The sequence below is a fragment of the Pleurodeles waltl genome, chromosome 9, assembly GCF_031143425.1.
Source record: "Pleurodeles waltl isolate 20211129_DDA chromosome 9, aPleWal1.hap1.20221129, whole genome shotgun sequence".
Lineage (NCBI taxonomy): Eukaryota > Metazoa > Chordata > Amphibia > Caudata > Salamandridae > Pleurodeles > Pleurodeles waltl.
In genome coordinates this window covers 613,785,936-613,813,677 of record NC_090448.1, presented here as the reverse complement: position 1 = coordinate 613,813,677, position 27,742 = coordinate 613,785,936, and the positions used below count along the sequence as shown (strand labels likewise).

The following is a 27,742-nucleotide window of genomic DNA, read 5'->3' as shown; positions in this document are numbered from 1 at the left end:
CAACGCTATCATGGTGTTTAACAATTTCTACTCTCCCTTAGCTAGTTCTATTTCGAGCACAGCATGTTAAGCTTCTAACTTGCCGTTCTGAATCCCTGGGGAGACATCAGCCCTCATACCTGAGCAAAGGCCTGTGATTTGCTTCAGCATCTGCTACAAGGCAGTCGGCGTCAAGTTGTGGTTCCCTGGTCGGAATCTCCCTCTTGCGTGTATTGGGACAAGGAAGTGTTTTTATAACTAACATGTCAGCGTGATCACAAAATGTCCCTACGCAGGAATGCCAAAGACTAAACTCCTACCACGTCTATCGGCAATGTACTAGACTGTATCCTTGACTGAAGCACAGAGTGAATGTGTTATGGAGAACTTCAGTGCTGAAGTAGTCTAAAACAGTGTGATATGAAATATAAAACAAGACCGTAGAACTGGCTATTCGAAAAATAACAGTACGAAGCCGAATAAAAGCATTTAGAGCAAAGTGCACAGAGGCTCTAAGCTGCGAGCAAAGGAATAAAATACATCCAGGGCAAAATGCACAAAGGCCTAAAGCCTGAAGCTAATGCGCAAAGGATACGTAAAACTGACCACACTACACCAGTGCAGGGTGAAGGCAGGCAGCCCTCAGAGCATGCACCACCAGGAAACAGTCGAGAAAGCCGTCAGGATTAGGCGCTACAATGTTGCTGGTAGTCGTCTTGCTACTTTGTTGCGGTTTTGCAGGCATCCTGGAGCAGTCAGCGGTCGATCCTTGGCAGAAGACAAAGAGGGAGATGCAGAGGAACTCTTGTGAGCTCTTGCATTCATTATCTGACAAGAAACCCACAGGAGAGACCCTAAATAGCCCTCAGAGGAGGATTGACCACCTAACCAGGTAAGCACCTATCAGGAGGGGTCTCTGACATCACCTGCTGGCACTGGCCACTTAGAGGCCTCCTCTGTGCCCTGACACCTCTGTATTCAAGATGGCAGAGGTCTGGGACACACTAGAGGAGCTCTGGGCATCACCCCTGGGGTGGTGATGGACAGGGGAGTGGTCACTCCCCTTTCCTTTGTCCAGTTTCACACCAGAGCAGGGGCAAGGGGATCCCTGAACCAGTGTAGACTGGCTTATGCAAGGAGAGCACCATCTGCGCCCTTCAAAGCATTTCCAGAGGCTGGGGGAGGTTACTCCTCCCCAGCCCTTAACACCTATTTCCAAACGGAGAGGGTGTAACACCATAGAGAGGGAGGCCGTTGCTCTGTTCAGGGCACTGAACAAATTGAGACCATACCTGTTTGGTACTCACTTTATTGTTCAGACAGACCACAAACCTCTATTATGGCTTAAACAAATGAAAGGTGAAAACTCTAAATTGTTGAGGTAGTCCATCTCCCTACAGGGAATGGACTATACTGTGGAACATAGACCTGGGAGTACCCACTCCAATGCAGATGGAATCTCCAGATATTTCCACTTAGACAATGAAGACTCATCTGGGCAAGGTTAGCCTTACTTTCATTCGTTGGGGGGGGGGGGGGGGGGGGGGGGGGGGGGGGGGAGGAGGAGAGGATAGGGGTTGTGTAGGAAAGTACCATCTTGCCTGGCATGTTACCCCCATTTTCACTGTATGTATGTTTGTTTTTGTCCATGTGTCACTGGGATCCTGCTAGGCAGGACCCCAGTGCTCATAATGTATGACCTGTATGTGTTCCCTGTGTGGTGCCTAACTGTATCACTGAGGCTCTGCTAACCAGAACCTCAGTGTTTATGCTCTCTCTGCTTTCTAAAATTGTCACTGCAGGCTAGTGACTAATTTTACCAATTCTCATAGGCACACTGGTACACCCATATAACTCCCTTGTCTATGGTGCTTAGGTACCCAGGGTATTGGGGTTCCAGGAGATCCCTATGGGCTGCAGCATTTCTTTTGCCACCCATAGGGAGCTCAGACAATTCTTACACAGGACTGCCACTGCAGCCTGAGTGAAATAACGTCCATGTTATTTCACAGCCATTTTCACTGCACATAAGTAACTTATAAGTCACCTATATGTCGAACTTGGTGAAGGTTAGGTGGCAAGTTACTTAGTGTGTGGGCACACTGGCACTAGCCAAGGTACCCCCATATTGTACAGGGCATATTCCCTGAGCTTTTTGAGTGCGGGGACACCATTACACGCGTGCACTGCACAAAGGTCACTACCTATGTGTAGCGTCACAATGGTAACTCCGAACATGGCCATGTAACATGTCTAAAATCATGGAATTGTCACCCCAATACCATTCTGGTATTGGGGGACAATTCCATGATCCCCCGGGTCTCTAGCACAGAACCCGGGTACTGCCAAACTGCCTTTCCGGGGTTTCCACTGCAGCTGCTGCTGGCAACCCTTCAGAAAGGATTCTGCCCTCCTAGGGTCTGGGTAGCCCCGGCCCAGGGAGGCAGAACAAAGGATTTCCTCTGAGAGAGGGTGTTACACCCTCTCCCTTTGGAAATAGGTGTAAAGGGCTGGGGAGGATTAGCCTCCCCCAGCCTCTGGAAATGCTTAGATGGGCACAGATGGTGCCCATCTATGCATAAGCCAGTCTACACCGGTTCAGGGATCCCCCAGCCGTGCTCTGATGCGAAACTGGACAAAGGAAAGGGGAGTGACCACTCCCCTGACCAGTACCTCCCAGGGGAGGTGCCCAGAGCTCCTCCAGTGCGTCCCAGACCTCTGCCATCTTGGAGTCAGAGGTGTTGGGGGCACACAGGACTGCTCTGAGTGGCCAGTGCCAGCAGGTGACGTCAGAGATCCCTCCTGATAGGTTCTTACCTCTCTTGGTAGCCAAACCTCCTTTCTTGGTAGCCAAACCTCCTTTTCTGGCTATTTAGGGTCTCTCCTCTGGGCTATTCCTCAGATAACGAATGCAACAGCTCACCAGAGTTCCTCTGCACTTCCCTCTTCGACTTCTGCCAAGGATCGACCGCTGACTGCTCCAGGACGCCTGCAAAACCGCAACAAAGTAGCAAGACAACTACCAGCAACAATGTAGCGCCTCATCCTGCCGGTTTTCTCGACTGTTTCCTGATGACGCATGCTCTGAGGGCTGTTTGGCTTCACCCTGCACTAGAAGCCATGAAGAAATCTCCTGTGGGTCGACTGAATCTTCCCCCTGCTAACGCAGGCACCAAAAGACTGCATCACCGGTCCTCTGGGTCCCCTCTCATCCTGACGATCGTGGTCCCTGGAACACAGGAGTTGGGTCCAAGTGTCTCCCACAGTCCAGTGGCCCTTCTGTCCAAATTTGGTGGAGGTAAGTCCTTGCCTCCCCACGTCAGACAGCAAACCTGTATAATGCGTGATTTGCAGCTGATCCGGCTTCTGTGCACTTTTCCAAGGATTCCTTTGTGCACAGCCTAGCCTGGGTCCCCAGCACTCCGTCCTGCAATGCTCAACCTGCTGAGTTGGACTCCGACGTTGTGGGGCCCTCCTTTTGTGACTCTCAGTTCACAGATCTTCTAAGTGCCTGCTCCGGTACTTCTGCAGGTGCTGCCTGCTTCTGCGGGGGCTCTCTGAGTTGCTGAGCACCACCTCTCTCTCCTCCTCCAAGGGGCGACATCCTGGTCCTTCCTGGTCCCCAGCAGCACCCAAAAACCTCTACCACGACCCTTACAGCTAGCAAGGCTTGTTTGCGGTATTTCTACCTGGAAACACTTCTGTAACATCCAGCACGCCGCGGGACATCTTCCATCCAAAGGAGAAGTTCCTAGCCCTTTTCATTGTTGCAGAATCTTCGGCTTCTTCCACCCGGAGGCAGCCCTTTTGCACCTTCATCCGGTGTTTCCTGGGCTCTCTAGGGGTACTTTACTCCTACTTTTCAGGGTCTTGGGGTGGGGTATTTTGGACACCCTTACTGTTTTCTCACAGTCCCAGCAACCCTCTCCAATCTCCCACAGGTCTGGGGTCCATTCATGATTCGCATTCCACTTTTGGAGTATATGGTTTGTGTTGCCCCTAAACCTATGTCTACCTATTGCATCCTATCGTGATTCTACATTGTTTGCACTACTTTTTTTTACTGTTACTTACCTGTTTTGGGTTTGTGTACATATATCTTGTGTATATTACTTGTCTCCTAAGTGAGGGTATTCTCTGAGATACTTCTGGCATATTGTCACTAAAATAAAGTACCTTTATTTTTAGTAACTCTGAGTATTGTGTTTCTTATGATATTGTGCTATATGATATAAGTGGTATAGTAGGAGCTTTGCATGTCTCCTAGTTCAGCCTAAGCTGCTTTGCCATAGCTACCTTCTATCAGTCTAAGCTGCTAGAAACACCTCTATTCTACTAATAAGGGATAACTGGACCTGGCACAGGGTGTAAGTACCACAAGGTACCCACTATAAGCCAGGCCAGCCTCCTACAGGGGGTCTTCGGGCCGGCACTGAAAAAGTTTGAATGGGTGCGACAGATGTCGGTTTGGATCCAGTAATGGATCCATGGGTGCCCCTGGGCAGCCAAGGCCACCAGCGCGGAACCCAAAGAGGCCCCTTCAGAGTTCGCTGAGCCCAAAGACGCACCAGCGGTGTCAGACTGCTCAAAAATGTCTGGCTGGCATGGAAAGAAAAGAACTGACATCAGTGGACTTGACTAACGCCTATATAGGACCCGCAACGGCATTTCCTGCACGGGCGGAGCCAAGACGATCAATGCCACTTAGCAGCGTTCAGGGGTACTGCTTGAGCAAAATCTCCGGATGCAGACTGACGCCTGGTGAAATTCTAAGGTAATGAGTTTGCAACTAGATGTCTCTATCAGATACCTAAATTTGAATAATACAGACAAAACAGAACACGCCTGGCTAGCACCACAGATGGCAACACTACCTCACAATATGGAATCATTTGGAGGCTCTGCTTTCTTTGCACAAGCTGCCAAGCTCTGGATCCGATTGCCCACCAAGTTTCAAAACATTGATGAGCAATTCTTGTTCAGAATAAATGTAAATCATGGTTGTCCCCAAGATAATTACATGAACACTGTCTCTGGAGTAATCCTCAGAATGTTAATCTTTCTACCATTATAAGCGTGCTCGACAGCAATAGAACATTAAGGACCAGCTCAGCATACCAAGAGGACAGGCACTCAACCCAAACCGGAGTACTCCACCTAACAAACACACAATTACCTAGAAATACTGAAGGAATATAATAACTATGTGTAGGAAATTGGATCCCTGTTGCAGCTCCCCCCACTTTTTGCCTGATATTGATGCTGACTTGATTGAGAAGTGTGCTGGGACCCTGCTAACCTGGCCCCAGCACCAGTGTTCTTTCACTTAAAAATGTACCATTGTTCCAAAAGTGGCACATCCCTGGCACACAGATAAGTCCCTTGTAAAAGCTACCAGTGGTACCAAGGACCCTGTGACCAAGGAAGGTCTCTAAGGGCTGCAGCATGTGTTGTGCCACCGTAAGGACCCCTCACCTAACATGCACACTGCCATTGCAGACGGTGTGTGGGGAGAAAAAGGCAAAGTCGACATGGCACCCCCCTCAGGGTGCCATGCACACAAAATAATGCCCGTGGCATAGGTAAGTCACCCCTCTAGTGGGCCTTACAGCCCTAAGGCAGTGTGCACTATACCACAGGTGAGGGCATAGCTGCATGAGCAATATGCCCCTACAGTGTCTAAGTCCATTCTTAGACATTGTAAGTACAGTGTGGCCATATTAAGTATATGGTCTGGGAGTTTGTCAAAACAAACTCCACAGTTCCATAATGGCTACACTGAATACTGGGAAGTTTGGTATCAAACTTCTCAGAATAATAAACCCACACTGATGCCAGTGTTGGAATTATTACAAAATGCACAAAGAGGGCATCTTAGAAGATGCCCCCTGTATTTTACCCAATCCTTCAGTGCACTGGTCTGTGCCAGCCTGCCACTGAGACGAGTTTTTGCCCCCCTGGTGTGAGATTCTTTGTGCTCTCTAAGGACAGAAACAAAGCCTGCACTGGGTGAAGGTGCTTCTCACCTCCCCCTGCAGGAACTGTAACACCTGGCGGTGAGCCTCAAAGGCTCATGCCTTTTGTTACAACATCCCATCTTGTGGAGATGCCTCCCCCTCCGGCCAATGCCCCCACTGTTGGCGGCAAAGCAGGAGAGGATAATGAGAAAAACAAGTAGGAGTCACCCACCAGTCAGGACAGCCCCTAAGGTGTCCCGAGCTGACCCCTGCCTTTAGAAATCCTCCAATTTAAGATTGGAGGATTCCCTCAAAAGGATTAGGGATGTGCCCCCCTCTCCTCAGGGAGGAGGCACAAAGAGGGTGTAGCTACCCTCTAGGACAGTAGCCATTGGCTACTGCCCCCCTGACCTAAACACACCCCTAAATTCAGTATTTAGGGGCAGCCCTGAACCCAGGAAATCAGATTCCTGCAACCTACAACAAGGAGGACTGCTGAACTGAAAGCCCCGCAGACGACTGATACAACTGACTTGGCCTCAGCCCTACCGGCCTGTCTACAGACTCAAAAAACCTGCGCAGTGACGCATCTGATGGGGACCAGCGACCTCTGAAGCCTCAGAGGACTGCCCTGAACCAAAGGACCAAGAAACTCCCGTGAACAGTCGCTCTAATCAAAAACAGCAACAACTTTGCAACTTTCTTGAAACTTTTAAAGACCTCACTCTTCCTGCCAAAGCATGAGACTTCACACACTGCACCCGACGTCCCCGGCTCGAGCTCCAGAGAACCAACACTACAGGGAGGACTCCCAGGGGACTGCGACCTCGTGCGTAACCTGAGACAACACCCTGGACCCCCACAGCGATGCATGCAGAGAGAATCCAGAGGCTCCCCCTGACCGCGACTGCCTCAACAAAGGAACCCAACACCTGGACCAAGCACTGCACCCGCAGCCCCCAGGACCAGAAGGAACCGAACTCCAGTGCAGGAGTGACCCTCAGGCGACCCTCTGCCTAGCCCAGTTGGTGGCTGGCTGAGAAGCCCCCCTGTGCCCTGCCTGCACCGCTAGAGTGACCCTCAGGCCCCTCAATTGATTCCTAATCAAAACCAGACGCCTGCTTTGCACACTGCACCCGGCCGCCCCTGTGCTGATGAGGGTGTGTTTTGTGTGCCTACTTGTGTCTCCCAAAGTGCGCTACAAACCCCCCCTGGTCTGCCCTCTGAAGACACAGGTACTTACCTGTTGGCAGACTGGAACCGGGGCACTCCTGTTCTCCATAGGCGCCTATGTGTGTTTGGGCCCTCCTTTGACCTCTGCACCTGAGTGGCCCTGTGCTCCTGGTGCAGTGACTTTGGGGTTGCCTTGCACCCCCAATGGTGGGCTGCCTATGCCCAGGAACTTGAACTTGTAAGTGCCTTACTTACCTAAAACTAATCAATACTTACCTCCCCCAGGAACTGTTGATTTTTGCACTGTGTCCACTTTTAAAATGGCTTATTGCCATTTTAACTAAAACTGTGTATGTTACTGCTCTAATTCAAAGTTCCTTACTTACCTTTGTGGAGTACCTTGCATTTTATGTATTTACTTCAAATCTTGAATCTTGTGGTTCTAAAATAAATTAAGAAAATATATTTTTCTATATAAAAACTATTGGCCTGGAGTTAAGTCCGAGTGTGTGTTCCTCATTTATTGCCTGTGTGTGTACAACAAATGCTTAACACTACCCTCTGATAAGCCTACTGCTCGACCACACTACCACAAAATAGAGCTTTAGAATTATCTAATTTTGCCACTATCTTACCTCTTAGAGGAACCCTTGGACTCTGTGCATACTATCTCTAACTTTGAGATATTATATACAGAGCCAACTTCAACACTATGCCACTCCAATCAACAATGTAGATACCCTCTACTACTCTGCAACTGAACACGCACAACCTGCTTAATGACACATGCGACTCTAACCCTAGTCTGCCTTACAGACATACTGATGAAATAAGAACTATGCAACTCCAATCAACAATGTAAATACCCTCTATCAGTCTGCACCTGAAGACGCACAACCTGCTTACTGACATACACGACTAACTGTAGTCTGCTTCACAAACATGACAGATATAGTAAACTATGTCTACCCTACCTTCTACCTGTCACCAGAAGATGGAGCACAGCTAATCCTCCCAGTATCAATTTGATATAGTCAATGTCACCATATCACTTCATGTACTAACTCATCACCTCGTCAACAACAGCAGAGGCACATAATGTATGAAAGGCCCAGTGGACCTTGTTGAAAACTGGATGGCATAAATACAGGCAAAACCAACATGTTTAAATGACCATCAATAACAACCAGACATGCCACAAATTGCTTGTCAACTTAGGCCTCTAACACAGTCAACCCTACAGATCTCATAAAATAACATACTCTAAGCACTGACATCCTATAATGATGAAAAGGATGACAATAACAAAGTCCATCTTGGCAAATCTCTTCAATTGACCTTTCATAGCAGCAGTGTAAAGGAGGACTGTACTTCAGTATATCGGGGTAGATCTAGGATCTACCTTTACTCCTACTTGTTAACTGTTGCCTCTTGCAGGACCCATAAGATCACAGAACGGACAACCTCCTGCCAGAGCCAGCAAAGGAAATGGGGAACAAGTACATGCAAGATAAAACTATTAACACACTAGGGTGACCTGCAGAGCTAATCAGAGCTGCCAGCAAAACTCACATTACAAAAATGTGCGTATATCTCTCACACCTCTTCATCCATCCCATTGCTAAACACTGCATAAGATAACACAATAATTGCACCTCAGCGGTCCTCATGCAGAACATGGCAACACTTCCCATGTAGGCTCGAAACAAGACAACACACTTCCAACCACACAGCCATATAGTGTAGCATGCTACCCTAGTGGACAAGCACTTCAGAGCTCCTTTGTAGTAAGCACTATACAAATACTATAATACAAAACAATACAATTTGTCTACAAGGCATCAGTTTACATGCTGATCACGCCACTCAAAGTCCCCTCGCACAATAATGAAGGATTGTGGACAGCTACAGGAGCTAAGAAATGAAGCAATACACTAACATTTCAGTCAGGTATACGATAAGAAATCACAAGTAACACCTAAGTATTCCTGACCATGACTAGAGATGGGTTGTGATAATATTATGACGAGTATCAGTATGTATGATCTAAAAAGCAGTATCCTCTTTCCATGACACCAACATGATTATAGCGCTTAACAGAATCGTCTAGTGGGTAAAGGATCAAGAAAGATGGCAACGCTCCCTAGAGACCTAAAGTCACCCTTTTGTCAGAAAAGAAATCTGGGTTTTGCAGGTCGAACCGACGTTCTACAGCAGACGAAGTGTTAAACAGGTGGCAGGGAGGAGTAAGATGTGCTTTTCCTCAAGGGGATGCAGTCTTGGGGTCAAGATGTGTTGTTCAGAAAGGAGACTAGGTTAGCGCTAAGATTAGTTATTGTGTAATTCTAACAATTTCCTAGTGCTCAGCTCATGAGCATCTGAAAGCAGGCAAGTCTTATGAAGGACGCAATGACTAGCCACAGTTCATGATGAGTAGGAGAACAGGAGCGGATCCAACTAACTTCAATGGGAATCCTCGCAAAGGGACCTTCATTGACCTTGGTTTGATCTGTTCCCGTTGCCGGCACTAAGCTATGCCACACAAGTGGGGCATCATTTTTATTCAGATAAGTGGGAGAATGCAGGATGGAAGGAATTTTGTGGTTTCCTGCTGATTTCAGAAGTTGATGTCACAGAAGTGCAAGGCACATGTGCAATATTAGTTAAAGTTTGGCGTTTCCAAGGGCTTCTGTTTAGGAGAACCTGTTGAGCCACACAACACAGGTCCCCCCACCCTGGATTCTCCTAGGTGTCAAGTTTTCAAAACTATACATGTTTGCTAGGTTTCCCCAGGTGCCAGCTGAGCTAGGGCTCAAAGTTCACAGTTAGGCACATTGCAAAAAATATAAAAGAGTCAGTTTTGAGTGGAAAAATGTGATGTGTTCATGTTACGTTATGGGCCATTTCCTGCTGCGAGCACTAGGCTGAGCCACACAAGTGAGGTACAATTTATAAGAAGGCTGAGGGGAATGCTGAGTGGAAGTACGTTTTTGGCTCCCCACAGATTCCAGAACTTTCCTTCCTAGAAATGTTTTTTTTTGTTTAGTTTGAGGTTTAGAAGGGATTCTGGGCAACACAACCTGGTGAGAGCCACCCAAGTCACATCATCCTTGATTCCCCTAGGTGTCTAGTTTTTAGAAATGTACAGGTTTTTGAGGTTTCCCTAGGTGCTGGCTGATGTAGGGCCCAAAATCTACAGGAAGGAAAGTTGCAAAAAAGGGGTCAGCTTTCAGTGGAAAACATTGATGTGTCCATGTTGAGTTTTGTGGCCTTTCCTGTTGTGGGTACTAGACTTACCCAACACAAGTGTGGTACCATTTTTGTCAGGAGATTTAGGGGAACACAGACTAGTAGAACAAGTCTTATTACCAACTCTAATTCTGCGCATGTGTGCCTTTCAAATGGAAGCCAGTGTGTAAGAAAGAAGACATTCTGAGAAATGCCATCTAATTCACATGCTAGTAAGGGTACCCATAAATTTGGAGATGTGCAAATAGCCACTGCCCATAAACTTCCTATCCTGCACCCATAAGTCGAATATTTTCAGACTATTGTATGGGTTAGAAAGGGGGAAGTAGGCTTTTCTCTCACCAGCGGTAAAACTGAAATAGAATTATTACCAAGGAAGAAAAGATAATGTACAAATACATATGTGCCAGGTGGGCTTTCTACTCTTGCCCTCCTCACTCACTGGTATAGCGGTAGATGACACGTCTAGAACTTTCCACCTCCCTCCTCCCTCCCGAGGATTGCTCGTTAGTGGTTATGGAAGCAGGAACGTACCTGCCTTAGCCACATCCCTCCAGGGACGTGGCGGGAGATGAGTTCTCTAGGGGCCTCCGTGCCCCGCGTCGTCCGATGTTCGCCCTCTTCGTCTCCTCCGTTCGTCGTCTCTGGTCGTTCTTGTCCGGATGCTGATCTTTCGAGTTCATCCCTCGTCTCTCCTCTTCCGCCCGTGTCCGTTGTCCTTCTTTTGTTGTTGAGGAAACTCGGACATCCGGGTTTCCTGTCTCTTCCGGTTCCGGGTCTTCCCAGGCGGAGCCCTCGGGGCACCCTTCGGCCGACCCGCCAGGGCCGCGAGTAGCCGGGTGGAGAGCCACCCGGCTACAAGCCTACAGCCTGTTTCTGAAACCAATCTCCTCCATTAGATAACATTGGGCGGCTGATGCTGTATTGGCAATCTGCACCTGGCCGCCCCCGTGCCGCTGAGGGTGTACGTTTGGTGCTGCTTTGTGTCCCCCCGGTGCTTACCTCAACCCCAGGAGACCAACCTGTGGCACCGCTTTTACTCACCTGTGAGCAGCGCATCTTTGTCCACCTCCAGTCTCCATTGGTTAACATTGGGCAACCTGACTCCAAATTTGACCTCTGCACTCAGCCGCCCCTATGCTGCTGTGGGTGTACTCTTGGTACTGATTTGAACCTTGCCTGGTGTTGACCTAAAACCCGGAAGTCTGGATTTTTAAGTCAAGTACTTACCTGCAAAACTGCATTCTTGTTTTCCTCCCATAGATTAACATAAAAAAAACTCTGAAAATTGCGCAAAGTGTTGATTTTTGAAACTGAATATTATTTTTAATTCAAAAGCTGATTACCTTATAACAAAGTTCTTTAGTTCAAAGCATATGTAAAAGCAAATTTTATTTTTCTAATTTGGTCTTGTATTTATTCTGTGAGTGTGTGTCTCATTAATTGCCTCTGTGAGTACAACAAATCTCCTAGATAAGCCTAACTGCTCAAACACACTATCATAAATAGAGAGTTAGACCTATCTATTTCTGCCTCTGCAAACCTTTGGGGATCCACTGGGCTCTCTGCACGGAGTACTTCATTTTAGTGCACCATATAGAAAGCCAGCTTCCTACAACTATTGTTCACTCTTTATATTTTACCATATGAATTGCTCTTTACTCGATACACAATAAGAATCTGTTGCAAGCTGCAGCTCAGTTATTGGCTCTGGATACCTGAAATTCTTGGAACACCCACAGACCCTATATATCCCCGGAATAATAAGGATCTAGCAGATGTAATCCTGTATTGCTTTTGTAAATCCAGACTCCTGACAAGAAGTTACAAATGAAAGTCTTGTCACAAATGGCATTTTTTTTTCCTAATAATGTTCAATATTTTTATATTTCAATGCTTAGTTTTTTGGGGAAAAGCTTGAAGAATCTATACAAAAGGACCCTGTGCTGAATTTCAAATTTTGTCTAGTTATCAGCAATGTATAGCTTTCCTGGATCCACTTTGGGTTTCACACCTATCGCCACCAAAAACTGGAAGGTGGTTGAAAGCACAAAAAAATAGGAAACATTGACAATCTCCTAGTAAAATGCCCAAACTGTGCTAAAATGTGGTTTACTGAATCAAATCTGCCTGTTCCTGAAAGCTGAGAAGATGGTGATTTTAACACTGCAAACCTTCGTTGATTACATTTTTGGGGGTTGGGGGAGTGACCAGACACTTTCCTGCAGCGCTTTTTTTCATGCCCCCCCCTCAAAAAAAAAAACACCCCAAAATTTAGCTTTATATTGGCTAACTTCTCATTCAATTTAATGGGAATCAACAAATCCTGTGCATCTTCAGAATCCCCAGAACGTTGGGGTCTCTGAGCTCACAATTTAAAAATACATCTTTTAGTAAAGTTGATTTTAGTTGCGTGTTTGAAAATGCCACTTTTAGAAAGTGAGCATTTTCTTGCTTATACCATTTCTGTGTCTCTGTCTGTGGATTCCCTGTCTGGGCCAGTTTGACAGTTGCACTGGTTGCACCTCATACTGGACAGTGACACAAAGGGAGCTGGGGTGTAGTCTGCATTTCCTGATGAGCCATACGTGCTAGGAGGGAGGGGAGGAGTGGTCACTTACACCTGAAAGGGCTGTGCCTGTCCTCACACAATGCGGTCTCTAACCCCCTGGTGAGTGATTGGGCCTGGCCTGGGCAAGGCAGGATTTCACATTCAAGAGAGACTTTGCTTTGAAGTAGGCCTACTTCAAGGGAGAAATTGGGTATAAGAAGTGCACCCAAAACCACAGACTTTAGAACACTTCTGGAAACCAAGAGGAACCTCTGCCTGCTGAAGAGCTGAGGAAGAAGAGCTGCCCTGCCTGTGCTTTTAGAGCTATCCTGCAGTTGCTGCTTCTGCCAGAGTAAGAGGGCAAAGACTGGACTTTGTGTGCCTTCCATTTTGTGAAGATCTCCAAGGGCTTGATTTAGAGCTTGCCTCCTGCTCTTTGAAGTCTCAGGGACAGCAAAGACTTCTTTCTGGAGAGACTCTGTCCTGTGGTGCCCATCCAGTTCCTGGGACCCTGAAAGGAGAAGCTGGCAGCTTAAGAGGAAGAAATCCACACACAGAACGCCGTGCGGGGAAAAGATCGACGCAACTCCAATCGGCGGCTGAAAAATCGACGCGCCGGCAGCTTTACGGGTGAAAATCAACGCTCGCCTGCAACGCGACTGAAGAATCGACACACTGAGCTGGAGAAACGACGCACAGCATCGCTAACGGAGGCTGGTTAGATCGCAACCTGCGCTGCGTGGTTTTCGGATCAGCGTGCAGCTGGATTTCCGACGCAAGTACCGCTGGACGTGTAAAAACAACGCAAGGCCTGCCCGGACCCGAGAGTGCTGACCGGATTGATGCATCGCTCTCCTACAGAGAGAAGAAACGACGCACCCCGCCTAAAGGAGAAAACGCAAGGTCTCGCTCGTGAGTGAAATTGACGCAGCGCAAGCCCTTTTTGATGCACACTCGCCCGTGTGGGGTTATTTTTGACGCACCCAAGGTACATTTTCACACTAACAGTGTTAGTGTGTGTTTAAAACTACATGAAGACTCTTTTTGCTTTTTTAATTGATAACTTGACTTGTGTATTGTGGATTTTTGTCATTTTGGTCTTGTTCTGTTTAGATAAATACTTTCTATTTTTCTAAACCTGTGTTGTGGCGTTTTGTAGTGTTTTCATTAAGTTACTGTATGTGTTGATACAAATACTTTACACCTAGCGCTCTGAAGTTAAGCCTACTGCTCGTGCCAAGCTACCAAGGGGGTAAGCAGGGGTTAGCTGAAGGTGATTCTCTTTTACCCTGACTAGAGTGAGGTTCCTTGCTTGGACAGGGGGTAACCTGACTGCCAACCAAAGACCCCATTTCTAACAATACCCATACCCTGCCAAAGGGCACCATATCAATCATGCCTGAAACCTGCCTCAGCCCGACACGAAGATATTTAACAAGCTTCAAACAGTGGGAACATTCATGCAACATTCGCTAAATGTGAACTTTGGTATCTTTATAATCACACAAAATTACGTATTTACTTTTATTTATATGAACAAAAGAAAATAGCAAAAAGAAAATGTTGTTATAGCCGAAATTTCAGTGTTAAAATTCTAACAAAATGCAACTTATTTTATTTGAAAAGGATTAATAGCATCCACCTTAAATTATTTATTTTCTAAATATTTTGTCAGATGCTTTCAACAAGATGGATAACTGGTTAATTGCCCACCTGCCACTTTCCTGGCAATGAGATATAAATCTTGCTGAAATACTAAGACGTGGATTGTTGGACACCTCTTTTTCGTCATCTTCAATAGGCTTCAAGTCTTTCAGTGAGCCATCAAACCTTTCTATACAGGAAAACAAACAATATGTCATGAGGCCCACATAAATACAATTTTACAGTGTTTACTCATATTTTGGGAAACAGATACACTTTTTTTAATGGCAATTTTTATATTTTAACAATAGCTTCTGAAAAAAGAGCTGCAAATATTGTCACCTAATTTAATTATGATTAACTTGACATGCAAATGGAAAAATATATATAAAAGGCAAATGAAGATCATAATATTTTAGAGGCTAGCTCCGGTGACTGGCGTTTTATGCCATAGTTCATTTAGTCTATACAAAGACCACATTAAGCTCACCAATATACTTCTAAGTTCCATTATTTGCACTCATCAGCCGCTAGCTAAGCACGATTGCCGTCCAAGATGTATGGAGTTTTGACACTGCACTAAGGCATGTGTATTTTCCGTTTGTGCATCACTGATATGAGTCGGCACTGGGAGGGGTCATCATTTAGTTTTACATAAATGTTTTTGTATTTTCAGAGTTTGAAAAGGTTTCAGGAATATGCTCTTCTATAAACAAACATGACAAAATTTGGTATTTTATGGGCACTCTCATGCATACTGAAGTAAGGATCAGAAAAGAGCTTAATAGGCAAATAGTGATGGGCCGTAGATTGACATCTGGGTGAGCGGGAGAATTTGCCATAAGCCAAATGATCCCACTTCAAAGACCGCCTGGACAACAACGCACACAACAGCAAAGAGCTCTTCAGCATTGTAAAAGAACTCTAACCCCAGCGCCAACGTCAACGACATACCTCCATCCCAAGAACTCTACAACGCACTGTCCACCTTCTTCCACCAAAAGATCACCGACATACACAACAGCTCGACGCCACTCCCACGCCAGACCCCACCCCCGAAAGCTCCACCTGTGCAAACCGCCTGACCTTCTGGACCAACGTCAACAACACAGAGACACGCAAGATCATGAACTCTATGCACTCAGCATCCCCGTCAGAACCCTGCCTCCACCACGTGTACAACAAAGCCGACTCCACCATCGCCCCCCAACTACGGAAGGTCATCAACATCTCCTTCGAATCAGCGACTTTCCCGGAAAAGTGGAAGCACGCCGAAATCCGCACCCTTCTCAAGAAGCCCAAAGCAGACCCCAACGACCTCAAGAACTTCCGACCGATCTCCTTACTCCCCTTCCCAGTGAAGGTGATTGAAAAAATAGTCAACACACAACTAACCAGCCACCTCGAAGACAACAACATCCTGGCTCCCTCCCAATCCGGCTTCAGACGAAACCACAGCACTGAGACCGCCCTTCCCGCCGCCACAGACGACATCAGATGTCAAATGGACAACGGCGAAACATCAGCCCTCATCCTCCTGGACCTATCCGCCGCCTTCGACACAGTCTGTCACCACACCCTGAAAACCCGCCTCCACGAAACTGGAATCCAAGGAAAAGCCCTCGACTGGATCATCTCATTCCTCTCCGGCAGAACCCAAAGAGTCCGCCTCCCCCCTTCTGCTCCGAAGCCACCGACATCATCTGCGGCGTCCCCCAAGGGTCAACCCTCAGCCCGACGCTGTTCAACATCTACATGGCCCCCCTCGCACAAGTAGCCCAACAACACAACGTCAACATTCTCACCTACGCCGACGACACCCAGCTCATCCTCTCGCTCACCAAAGACCCGCGCACTGCCAAAACCAACCTCCACGAGGGAATGGAATCCATTGCCGAATGGATGAAAAACAGCCATCTGAAACTCAATTCGGACAAGACGGAGGTCCTCATCCTAGGACCCAACCCAACCCCACCAACACCAACCAACCACGCACGCAACCTGGGCTTCGTCCTCGACTCCTCCCTCACCATGTCTAAACAAGTCAACGCAGTCTTCTCTTCTTGCTACAACACACTCTGCAAGCTCCGTAGGATCTCCAAGTGGATCCCGTTAGAAACCAGAAGAATGGTTACACAGGCCCTCGTCAGCAGCAGGCTAGACTACGGCAACGCACTCTACACAGGCATCCAAGGAAAAGACTTACTAGGCCTCCAACGCATCCAAAACGCCTCCGCCCGGCTGATCCTCGAGGTACCCCGCCGCAGCCACATCTCACACCACCTGAGAAACCTTCACTGACTCCCCATGGACAAGAGGATCTCTTTCGAGCTTCTCACCCACGCTCACAAAGCACTCCACGACACCAGACCAACCTACATTAACAACAGACTCAGCTTCTACACCCTCACCCATCAGCTCCACTCCGCAAACCTCGCCCTCGCCGTCGTCCCCTGCATCCAATGAAAAACATCTGGCGGCAGATCCTTCTCATACCTCGCTGCCAAAACCTGGAACGCGCTCCCTACAAACCTGCTATAGACCCAAGACCTTCTAACCTTCAGAAGACTCCTCAAAACCTGGCTCTTCGATCAGTAATCCCAGCTCACCCCCCCACCCACCCAGCGCCTTGAAACCCTCACGGGTACGTAGTGTGCTCTACAAATTGATTGACTGATTGACTGCCTTTGAAAAGCCAACCGACTGGGTAATGGCACTGTAGACATGACAGTTGAGCCGATGAAAGCCCTGTGAAAATTGCAAAAGGTCAGGCACATCTCTGAATGTCCCTTAGGGACAGGGCCGAGACAATCACATGTCCTGCTTGCCTCTGAAAGATCAGTAAGACTGGGGCAGAGTCGAGGCAGTTGCGTGCCTAAGACACCACTGAGGTTGGTAGACTTGGAGAAGAGTCAGTCTTCCCATGAAAGGTTAACCTTTGACTAGCAGATCGGCTGTAGACGAGTCAGCCACAACTCTAAATGTAGGGATAGGTAGACTCAGTAGCATGTCATATGCACAGACAGTAAGACTGTTGCAGCAGACACCTGTCAGGTACACTTGTGAACATTCACTAGACCTGTGGCAGTCATGCTTGTGGCTGGAGCACCTTTGACAAGAAAGGTGCGATGGCTTAAGCCTTCATGTATGCGTTTTGTCAGGTGCACTTCTGTTAGAGAAAGGTGGCTGGGGTAGTCACTGGCATGCTAGGCGCACTTGACAGGCCAGCTGCCCAATAAAGTCCTTACTCCTCTGACACGGCTTAGCAAGCAAGCAAAGACAGAAAATGGGCTTGGCTTCTGTATAGCGCATGGAAACAAATGGACATAGGCACATATATATGGACGTAAGCCGACAAAGCAATATGATAACAGGATTCCCTGGACACACAAATAATCACGCATACGAGCGTCCTTGAAAATAGACAAGATGCACTGCTCTGAGAGTATGAGGTAAGTTAAACAGTTCATGCCAGTGTGGTACCTGTTCTTTGGCTGCAGGGAAGAGATTACATTTCTGTCGCCAGAGCTGTACCGGTTATGAGGGTTCAAAGGAAGTCTGCACCTCCTTCGAACCTGCATCCCCCAGATCTGAAGCCTCGCTCATGCCGGTCCCACATGCCAAGCGCAGGAGGCTGGGTGGCAGAGCGCTTTCCTTTCTGGGCCTCATTTTGTGGCAAACTCTGCCAGTTGACTTAAGACATGAAACGTACCCGTCCTCTTTCCATAAAAGGCTTAAAACCTGCCTATTTTTTAAGCAGTAATTCCACACACACGTTAGTTTAATGCAGGAGTCTTCAAACTGGAGGTGGGGAGGGAGACCGGCCCTGGCCAAAAGAAGCATAATGCAGATAACTGTTTCTTGTTTTAAGCAGAAAAAAGTTTATTAAATTTAAAAAAAGGTAACATGACTTAGCTGCAATGTTTAAATAAGTCTAGACATATTTAAACATTGCCAAGTTAATAGATTAATTGTGAAAAATTCTGAAAGAGGGGGCTATTATTTACCCCCCTCCCGCACACACCCACTTCGGGTGGCGGGGTTGCTGGAGCATCAAAAATGTTGAAAACCACTGGTTTAATGCCTGTCTCGCCATTTCCTTTACGCGAGGACGCCCCAATCCAAAACAATCTGGCCCATGCCAATCCAAAACGATCTGGCCCACGCCAACACAAAATATTGTGCCACACTCCAACCCAAATCAATCTGCCCTACTCCAACCCAAATCAATCTGCCCTACTCCAACCCAAATCAATCTGCCCTACTCCAACCCAAATCAATCTGCCCTACTCCAACTCAAAACAACCTGCCTCACTCTGATCCAAAACAATCCGACCCACTTCAATCTACCCCACTCCAATCGAAAACAACCTGCCCCACCCGAATCCAAAACAATGTACCCCACACCCCAATCCAAAACAACGTACCCTACCCCAATCCAAAACAAGCTGCCCCACACCAATCCTATTGACCTCACTCAAATTCAAATTCACCTGCCCACTCCAATCTAATTCACTCCAATCCAAAACCATCTGCACCACTCCAATCCTCCCCACTTGAATCCAATCCATCCCACCCCAACCCGATCCGTCCCACCCCAATCCAATCGGATCGACCCCACCCCATTCAGATCCAATCAGATCCGCCCCACCCCATTCAGATCCAACCTGATCCCCCCACCCCAACCTGATCCGCCCGCCCACTCTGACACATTCCACTCCAATGCAAAACACTCTGCCCCACTCCAATGCAAAACACTCTGCCCCACTCCAGTCCAAAACACTCTGCCCCACTCCAGTCCAAAACACTCTGCCCCACTCCAGTCCAAAACACTCTGCCCCACTCCAGTCCAAAACACTCTGCCCCACTCCAGTCCAAAACACTCTGCCCCACTCCAGTCCAAAACACTCTGCCCCACTCCAGTCCAAAACACTCTGCCCCACTCCAGTCCAAAACACTCTGCCCCACTCCAGTCCAAAACACTCTGCCCCACTCCAGTCCAAAACACTCTGCCCCACTCCAGTCCAAAACACTCTGCCCCACTCCAGTCCAAAACACTCTGCCCCACTCCAGTCCAAAACACTCTGCCCCACTCCAGTCCAAAACACTCTGCCCCACTCCAGTCCAAAACACTCTGCCCCACTCCAGTCCAAAACACTCTGCCCCACTCCAGTCCAAAACACTCTGCCCCACTCCAGTCCAAAACACTCTGCCCCACTCCAGTCCAAAACAATCTGCCCCACTCCAGTCCAAAACAATCTGCCCCACTCCAGTCCAAAACAATCTGCCCCACAACAATCTGCCCCACTCCAATCCAAAACAATCTGTCCCACAACAGTCTGCCCCACTCCAATCCAAAACAATCTGTCCCACAACAGTCTGCCCCACTCCAGTCCAAAGCAATCTACCCCCGATCCAGTCCAAAGCAATCTACCCCCGATCCAGTCCAAAGCAATCTACCCCGATCCAGTCCAAAGCAATCTGCCCCCACCCCAAAACACAACATCCTGCCCCACCCCAAAACATCCTGCCCCACCCCAGTCCAAAACATCCTGCCCCACACCCCAGTCCAAAACATCCTGCCCCACACCCCAGTCCAAAACATCCTGCCCCACACCCCAGTCCAAAACATCCTGCCCCACCCCAGTCCAAAACATCCTGCCCCACCCCAGTCCAAAACATCCTGCCCCACCCCAGTCCAAAACATCCTGCCCCACCCCAGTCCAAAACATCCTGCCCCACCCCAGTCCAAAACATCCTGCCCCACCCCAGTCCAAAACATCCTGCCCCACCCCAGTCCAAAACATCCTGCCCCACCCCAGTCCAAAACATCCTGCCCCACCCCAGTCCAAAACATCCTGCCCCACCCCAGTCCAAAACATCCTGCCCCACCCCAGTCCAAAACATCCTGCCACACCCCAATCCAAAACATCCTGCCACACCCCAATCCAAAACATCCTGCCACACCCCAATCCAAAACATCCTGCCACACCCCAATCCAAAACATCCTGCCACACCCCAATCCAAAACATCCTGCCACACCCCAATCCAAAACATCCTGCCACACTCCAATCCAAAACATCCTGCCACACTCCAATCCAAAACATCCTGCCACACTCCAATCCAAAACATCCTGCCCCATTCCAGTGCCCCCCACTCTAATGCAAACCAATCTGCCCCACTCCAAACCAAACCAATCTGCCGCACTCCAATCCAAACCAATCTGGCCCACTCCAGTGCCCCCCACTCTAATGCAAACCAATCTGCCCCACTCTAATGCAAACCAATCTGCCCCACTCCAATCCAAACCAATCTGCCCCACTCCAATCCAAACAAATCTGCCCCACTCCAATCCAAACCAACCTGGCCCACTCCAATCCAAACCAACCTGGCCCACTCCAATCCAAACCAACCTGGCCCACTCCAATCCAAACCAACCTGGCCCACTCCAATCCAAACCAACCTGGCCCACTCCAATCCAAACCAACCTGGCCCACTCCAATCCAAACCAATCTGGCCCACTCCAGTGCCCCCCACTCTAATGCAAACCAATCTGCCACACTCCAAACCAAACCAATCTGCCCACTCCAAACCAAAGCAATCTGCCCCACTCCAAACCAAACCAATCTGCCCCACTCCAAACCAAACCAATCTGCCCCACTCAACACCAAACCAATCTGCCCCACTCAACACCAAACCAATCTGCCCCACTCAACACCAAACCAATCTGCCCCACTCAACACCAAACTAATCTGGCCCACTCAACACCAAACCAATCTGGCCCACTCCAGTGCCCCCCACTCCAATCCAAACCAATCTGCCCCACTCCAATCCAAACCAACCTGGCCCACTCCAATCCAAACCAATCTGGCCCACTCCAGTGCCCCCCACTCTAATGCAAACCAATCTGCCCCGCTCAACACCAAACCAATCTGCCCCGCTCAACACCAAACCAATCTGCCCCGCTCAACACCAAACCAATCTGCCCCGCTCAACACCAAACCAATCTGCCCCGCTCCAAACCAAACCAATCTGCCCCGCTCCAAACCAAACCAATCTGCCCCGCTCCAAACCAAACCAATCTGCCCCGCTCCAAACCAAACCAATCTGCCCCGCTCCAAACCAAACCAATCTGCCCCGCTCCAAACCAAACCAATCTGCCCCGCTCCAAACCAAACCAATCTGCCCGCTCCAAACCAAACCAATCTGCCCCGCTCCAAACCAAACCAATCTGCCCCGCTCCAAACCAAACCAATCTGCCCCGCTCCAATCCAAACCAATCTGCCCCGCTCCAATCCAAACCAATCTGCCCCGCTCCAATCCAAAACAATCTGGCCCACTCCAATCCAATCCAAACCAACCTGGCCCACTCCAATCCAATCCAAACCAACCTGGCCCACTCCAATCCAAACCAACCTGGCCCACTCCAATCCAAACCAACCTGGCCCACTCCAGTGCCCCCCACTCTAATGCAAACCAATCTGCCCCACTCAACACCAAACCAATCTGCCCCGCTCAACACCAAACCAATCTGCCCCGCTCAACACCAAACCAATCTGCCCCGCTCAACACCAAACCAATCTGCCCCGCTCAACACCAAACCAATCTGCCCCGCTCAACACCAAACCAATCTGCCCCGCTCAACACCAAACCAATCTGCCCCGCTCCAAACCAAACCAATCTGCCCCGCTCCAAACCAAACCAATCTGCCCCGCTCCAAACCAAACCAATCTGCCCCGCTCCAAACCAAACCAATCTGCCCCGCTCCAAACCAAACCAATCTGCCCCGCTCCAAACCAAACCAATCTGCCCCGCTCCAAACCAAACCAATCTGCCCCGCTCCAAACCAAACCAATCTGCCCCACTCCAATCCAAAACAATCTGCCCCACTCCAATCCAAAACAATCTGCCCCACTCCAATCCAAAACAATCTGCCCCACTCCAATCCAAAACAATCTGCCCCACTCCAATCCAAAACAATCTGCCCCACTCCAATCCAAAACAATCTGCCCCACTCCAATCCAAAACAATCTGCCCCACTCCAATCCAAAACAATCTGCCCCACTCCAATCCAAAACAATCTGCCCCACTCCAATCCAAAACAATCTGCCCCACTCCAATCCAAAACAATCTGCCCCACTCCAATCCAAACCAATCTGCCCCACTCCAATCCAAACCAACCTGCCCCACTCCAATCCAAACCAACCTGCCCCACTCCAATCCAAACCAACCTGGCCCACTCCAATCCAAACCAACCTGGCCCACTCCAATCCAAACCAACCTGGCCCACTCCAGTGCCCCCCACTCTAATGCAAACCAATCTGCCACACTCCAAACCAAACCAATCTGCCCACTCCAAACCAAACCAATCTGCCCCACTCCAAACCAAACCAATCTGCCCCACTCCAATCCAAAACAATCTGCCCCACTCCAATCCAAAACAATCTGCCCCACTCCAATCCAAAACAATCTGCCCCACTCCAATCCAAAACAATCTGCCCCACTCCAATCCAAAACAATCTGCCCCACTCCAATCCAAACCAATCTGCCCCACTCCAATCCAAACCAACCTGCCCCACTCCAATCCAAACCAACCTGCCCCACTCCAATCCAAACCAACCTGGCCCACTCCAATCCAAACCAACCTGGCCCACTCCAATCCAAACCAACCTGGCCCACTCCAGTGCCCCCCACTCTAATGCAAACCAATCTGCCACACTCCAAACCAAACCAATCTGCCCACTCCAAACCAAACCAATCTGCCCCACTCCAAACCAAACCAATCTGCCCCACTCAACACCAAACCAATCTGCCCCACTCAACACCAAACCAATCTGGCCCACTCAACACCAAACCAATCTGGCCCACTCCAGTGCCCCCCAATCCAATCCAAACCAATCTGCCCCACTCCAATCCAAACCAACCTGGCCCACTCCAATCCAAACCAATCTGGCCCACTCCAGTGCCCCCCACTCAACACCAAACCAATCTGCCCCGCTCAACACCAAACCAATCTGCCCCGCTCAACACCAAACCAATCTGCCCCGCTCAACACCAAACCAATCTGCCCCGCTCCAAACCAAACCAATCTGCCCCGCTCCAAACCAAACCAATCTGCCCCGCTCCAAACCAAACCAATCTGCCCCGCTCCAAACCAAACCAATCTGCCCCGCTCCAAACCAAACCAATCTGCCCCGCTCCAAACCAAACCAATCTGCCCCGCTCCAAACCAAACCAATCTGCCCCGCTCCAAACCAAACCAATCTGCCCCGCTCCAAACCAAACCAATCTGCCCCGCTCCAAACCAAACCAATCTGCCCCGCTCCAAACCAAACCAATCTGCCCCGCTCCAAACCAAACCAATCTGCCCCGCTCCAAACCAAACCAATCTGCCCCGCTCCAAACCAAACCAATCTGCCCCGCTCCAAACCAAACCAATCTGCCCCGCTCCAAACCAAACCAATCTGCCCCGCTCCAAACCAAACCAATCTGCCCCGCTCCAAACCAAACCAATCTGCCCCGCTCCAAACCAAACCAATCTGCCCCGCTCCAAACCAAACCAATCTGCCCCGCTCCAAACCAAACCAATCTGCCCCGCTCCAAACCAAACCAATCTGCCCCGCTCCAATCCAAACCAATCTGCCCCGCTCCAATCCAAAACAATCTGCCCCGCTCCAATCCAAAACAATCTGCCCCGCTCCAATCCAAAACAATCTGCCCCGCTCCAATCCAAAACAATCTGCCCCGCTCCAATCCAAAACAATCTGCCCCGCTCCAAACCAAAACAATCTGCCCCACTCCAATCCAAAACAATCTGCCCCACTCCAATCCAAAACAATCTGCCCCACTCCAATCCAAAACAATCTGCCCCACTCCAATCCAAAACAATCTGCCCCACTCCAATCCAAAACAATCTGCCCCACTCCAATCCAAAACAATCTGCCCCACTCCAATCCAAAACAATCTGCCCCACTCCAATCCAAAACAATCTGCCCCACTCCAATCCAAAACAATCTGCCCCACTCCAATCCAAAACAATCTGCCCCACTCCAATCCAAAACAATCTGCCCCACTCCAATCCAAAACAATCTGCCGCACTCCAGTGGCCCCCACTCTAATGCAAAACAAACTTTCCCACTTGATCCAAACAAATCTCCCACACTCCAAACCAAACCAATCTGGCCCATCCAAATCTAAATCAATCTACCCCACTCCCATCTGCCCCACTGCTACCCAAAACAATGCCCCCACTCAAATCTGCCCCATTCCAATCCAAAACAATCTGCCCCACTCCATTATGCCGCACCACAACCCAAAACAATCTGCCCCATTCCAAACCAAAATAATCTGCTTACCCAAATCAAAAAACAATCTGTCTAACTCCAACCTAAAACAATCTGCCTCACTCCAATTCAAAACAGTCTGCCTCAGTCAAATCCAAAATATCTGCCTCACTCCAATCCGCCCCAGTCAGACTGCCCTGCTCGAATCTAGTCCACCTCACCCACTCCAATCCACCCCACTCCATCCCAATTAACCCACTCCAAACCACCAGAATCCACCCACCTTCAATTAAATTTACTCTACTCCAACCCACACTAGTCCAACACATTCCACTCCTATCCGACCCACATTACTACAGTTCAACCCACCCCACTCAAGTCCAATTCAACCCATCACATTCCAATCCAATCCAACCCACCCCATTCCAATCCAATCCAATCCACCTTTGGCCACCCAGTCCAATCCAGTTCACCTTAATCCACCCCACTCCAAACTACTGCGCTCCACACCAATCTAATCCACCCCACTACAATCCAGCCCACCCCATACAGTACAATCCACCCACCTCAATGCATTCCACCTCACCACACCCCAATCCAACCCACTCTCATTCCAATCCATCCCACTCCAATCCACCCAATCTAGTCCACCCCAACCCATTTCAATCCAAACCACCACACTCTTACTCCAATGCACCACATGCTACTCTAATCCACCCCACTCTAATACAGTCCTACCCATTCTACTTCAGTCAACCCCACTCTACCCCAATCCATCTCAATCCAATATACACCAAACCAATTCAGTCCACCCATGCCACTCTAATTCATCCTAGTACAATCCAATACACCTTAAACCACCCCATTACTGTCCAATACAGTCCACCTTAATCCAGTCCACTTCTGTCCAATCCATCCCAATCCACCCCACTCCGAACCACCTTAATACAACTCACTCCAACACCCCACACCAATCCACCCCAATCCAATCCAATCTGCCCCATTCCAATCCACACCTCTCCAAATCAATCTGTTCCAATCCAGTCTAATCCACTCAAGTCCAATCCACCCTACTAAAATCCAGTCCACTTCAATCCAATGTACCCCACCCAACATACCCATTCTGCTCCTATATTATACAGAGAACGAGCCAGCGTGGAATGGTTTGTTTCTGCACTGCCCAATCTTTCGTTGTTCCCACATACCCCACAAAGAGTTGGTCATCCACCTGAAACTCTTGGGTGCGGTCAAGGTAGAATGACAATGCTCTTTTTGGGTCCAGTCGATGGAGTCGCAGGGATGCTGTGGAGCAAATAAAGTGGGCAAGTGATGTTCTGACCTAGGTGAAGTGGGGTCACCACCTTAGGTAGGAAATAGGCACAAGTGCGAAGCACTACCTTATCTGAAAACATAGTGAGATGCAGAGGTTTTGGTAAGAGAGCCTGCATCTCACTCACCCTCCTGGCAGATGTTATTGCCGCTAAGAAGGCTGTCTTGATGGTGAGCAGCTGGAAAGGACAATTGTGTAAAGGCTCAATGTGAGAACCACATTTAAGTCCAACTGAGACATGAAAAAGGGCGTAGGAGGATATAAATGTACAAGCCCTTTAAGAAATCTATTTACTATGGGAGATTTGAATAATGAAGGCTGATCGGGCAGCTGAAGGAAAACCAATAAGGCAGAAAGATAACCCTTGAGAGTGCCCAATAGAGAGCCCTGCTGGGCAAGGGACAAGCTAAAGAGAAGAATGTCACAGAGAGAGAGAAGCAGAGAGAGGATCAATAGGTCCTTCTGTACAATAATATACAACCCGCTTCCACCAGTAGGTGTATACCATCTTAGTGGAGAAGGCGCCTGGCTGCCAGAATAACATTACAGACTTCAGGAGGAAGGTTGAAGGCTGTCAGCTGCCGCCACTCAATCTCCGAGCATGAAGGTGCAGAGATGACAGGTTCGGGTGGAGAACCTTTCCCTGCTGCTGTGACAGAAGATCTTCCCGAAGGGGGAGACTGATCGGAGAATCAGTGCTCATTTTCAGAAGCTTGGGATACAAGACTCTCCGTGCCCAGTCCAGAGCCACCAGGGTTACTTGGGCCCTGTCATTCCTGATCTTCTTGAGAACTCTGGGCAGAAGTGGTATGGGTGGAAAGGCGGACAGGAGACCTGAGTACCACTTACGATGAAAAGCGTTGCCAAGCGAGTACTGCCTTGGAAACTCCAATGCGCTGACATTGTGCGTTCTCTTTGGAGGCAAACAGATCTAACCAAGGCTCTCCCCACTGATTAAAGAGTCCTTGTGCCACCTCTAGATGGATACACCAATTGTGATCCACTAGGCTTTGACGGCTAAGTTCGTCTGCCCTGGCATTCAGAGAACCAGCCAGGTGTTGAACCACCAGGGTTATGCCCTGCTGTTCCAGCCATGTCCTGAGATGCAGGGCCTCTTGACAAAAGGTCCACAACCCCACACCACCATGCTTGTTGCAGTATCATATTTCAGTGGTGTTGTCCGTGAACACCTGCACTATCTTCCCCCAGACAAATGGAAGAAATGCCTTCAATGTTAGCCAGGTCGCCTGGAGCTCCAGTAAGTTGAGATGAAGTCCGGATTACGCCTGAGACCAGAGACCTCGGATCTCCACCTCTCCCAGATTGTCACCCATGTCACATCTTTAAAATCTGGTAGGGGAAGAAAAAGAAGTCTGCCTCTGACCCAATTGTGGTTCATTAACCACCACTGCATCTCTTTAGCAGTTTCCTCTAAGATCTGAACCGTGTCAGTAAGATTACACTGATGCTACGCCCACTGGAACTTCAGGTCCCACTGCAGAGCCCTCATATGCCATCTGGCATGTTTGATTAACAGTATGCAGGAGGCCCTGAGGCCCAGCAGCCTCTGTGTCAG

At 48.9% G+C, this 27,742-nt stretch overlaps 1 protein-coding gene across 1 annotated transcript in view; it reads right to left on the bottom strand.

The window, feature by feature from the left end:
• WDR62 (WD repeat domain 62) overlaps positions 1-27,742 on the bottom strand; it is a gene marked incomplete at its 5' end in the record, with an annotated part of 926,258 nt that overhangs the window by 313,158 nt on the left and 585,358 nt on the right. Inside the window, one exon of the mRNA XM_069207611.1 lies at positions 14,623-14,743. Coding sequence (XP_069063712.1) covers positions 14,623-14,743 — 121 coding nt within the window. The remainder of the gene's footprint in view (positions 1-14,622; positions 14,744-27,742) is intronic.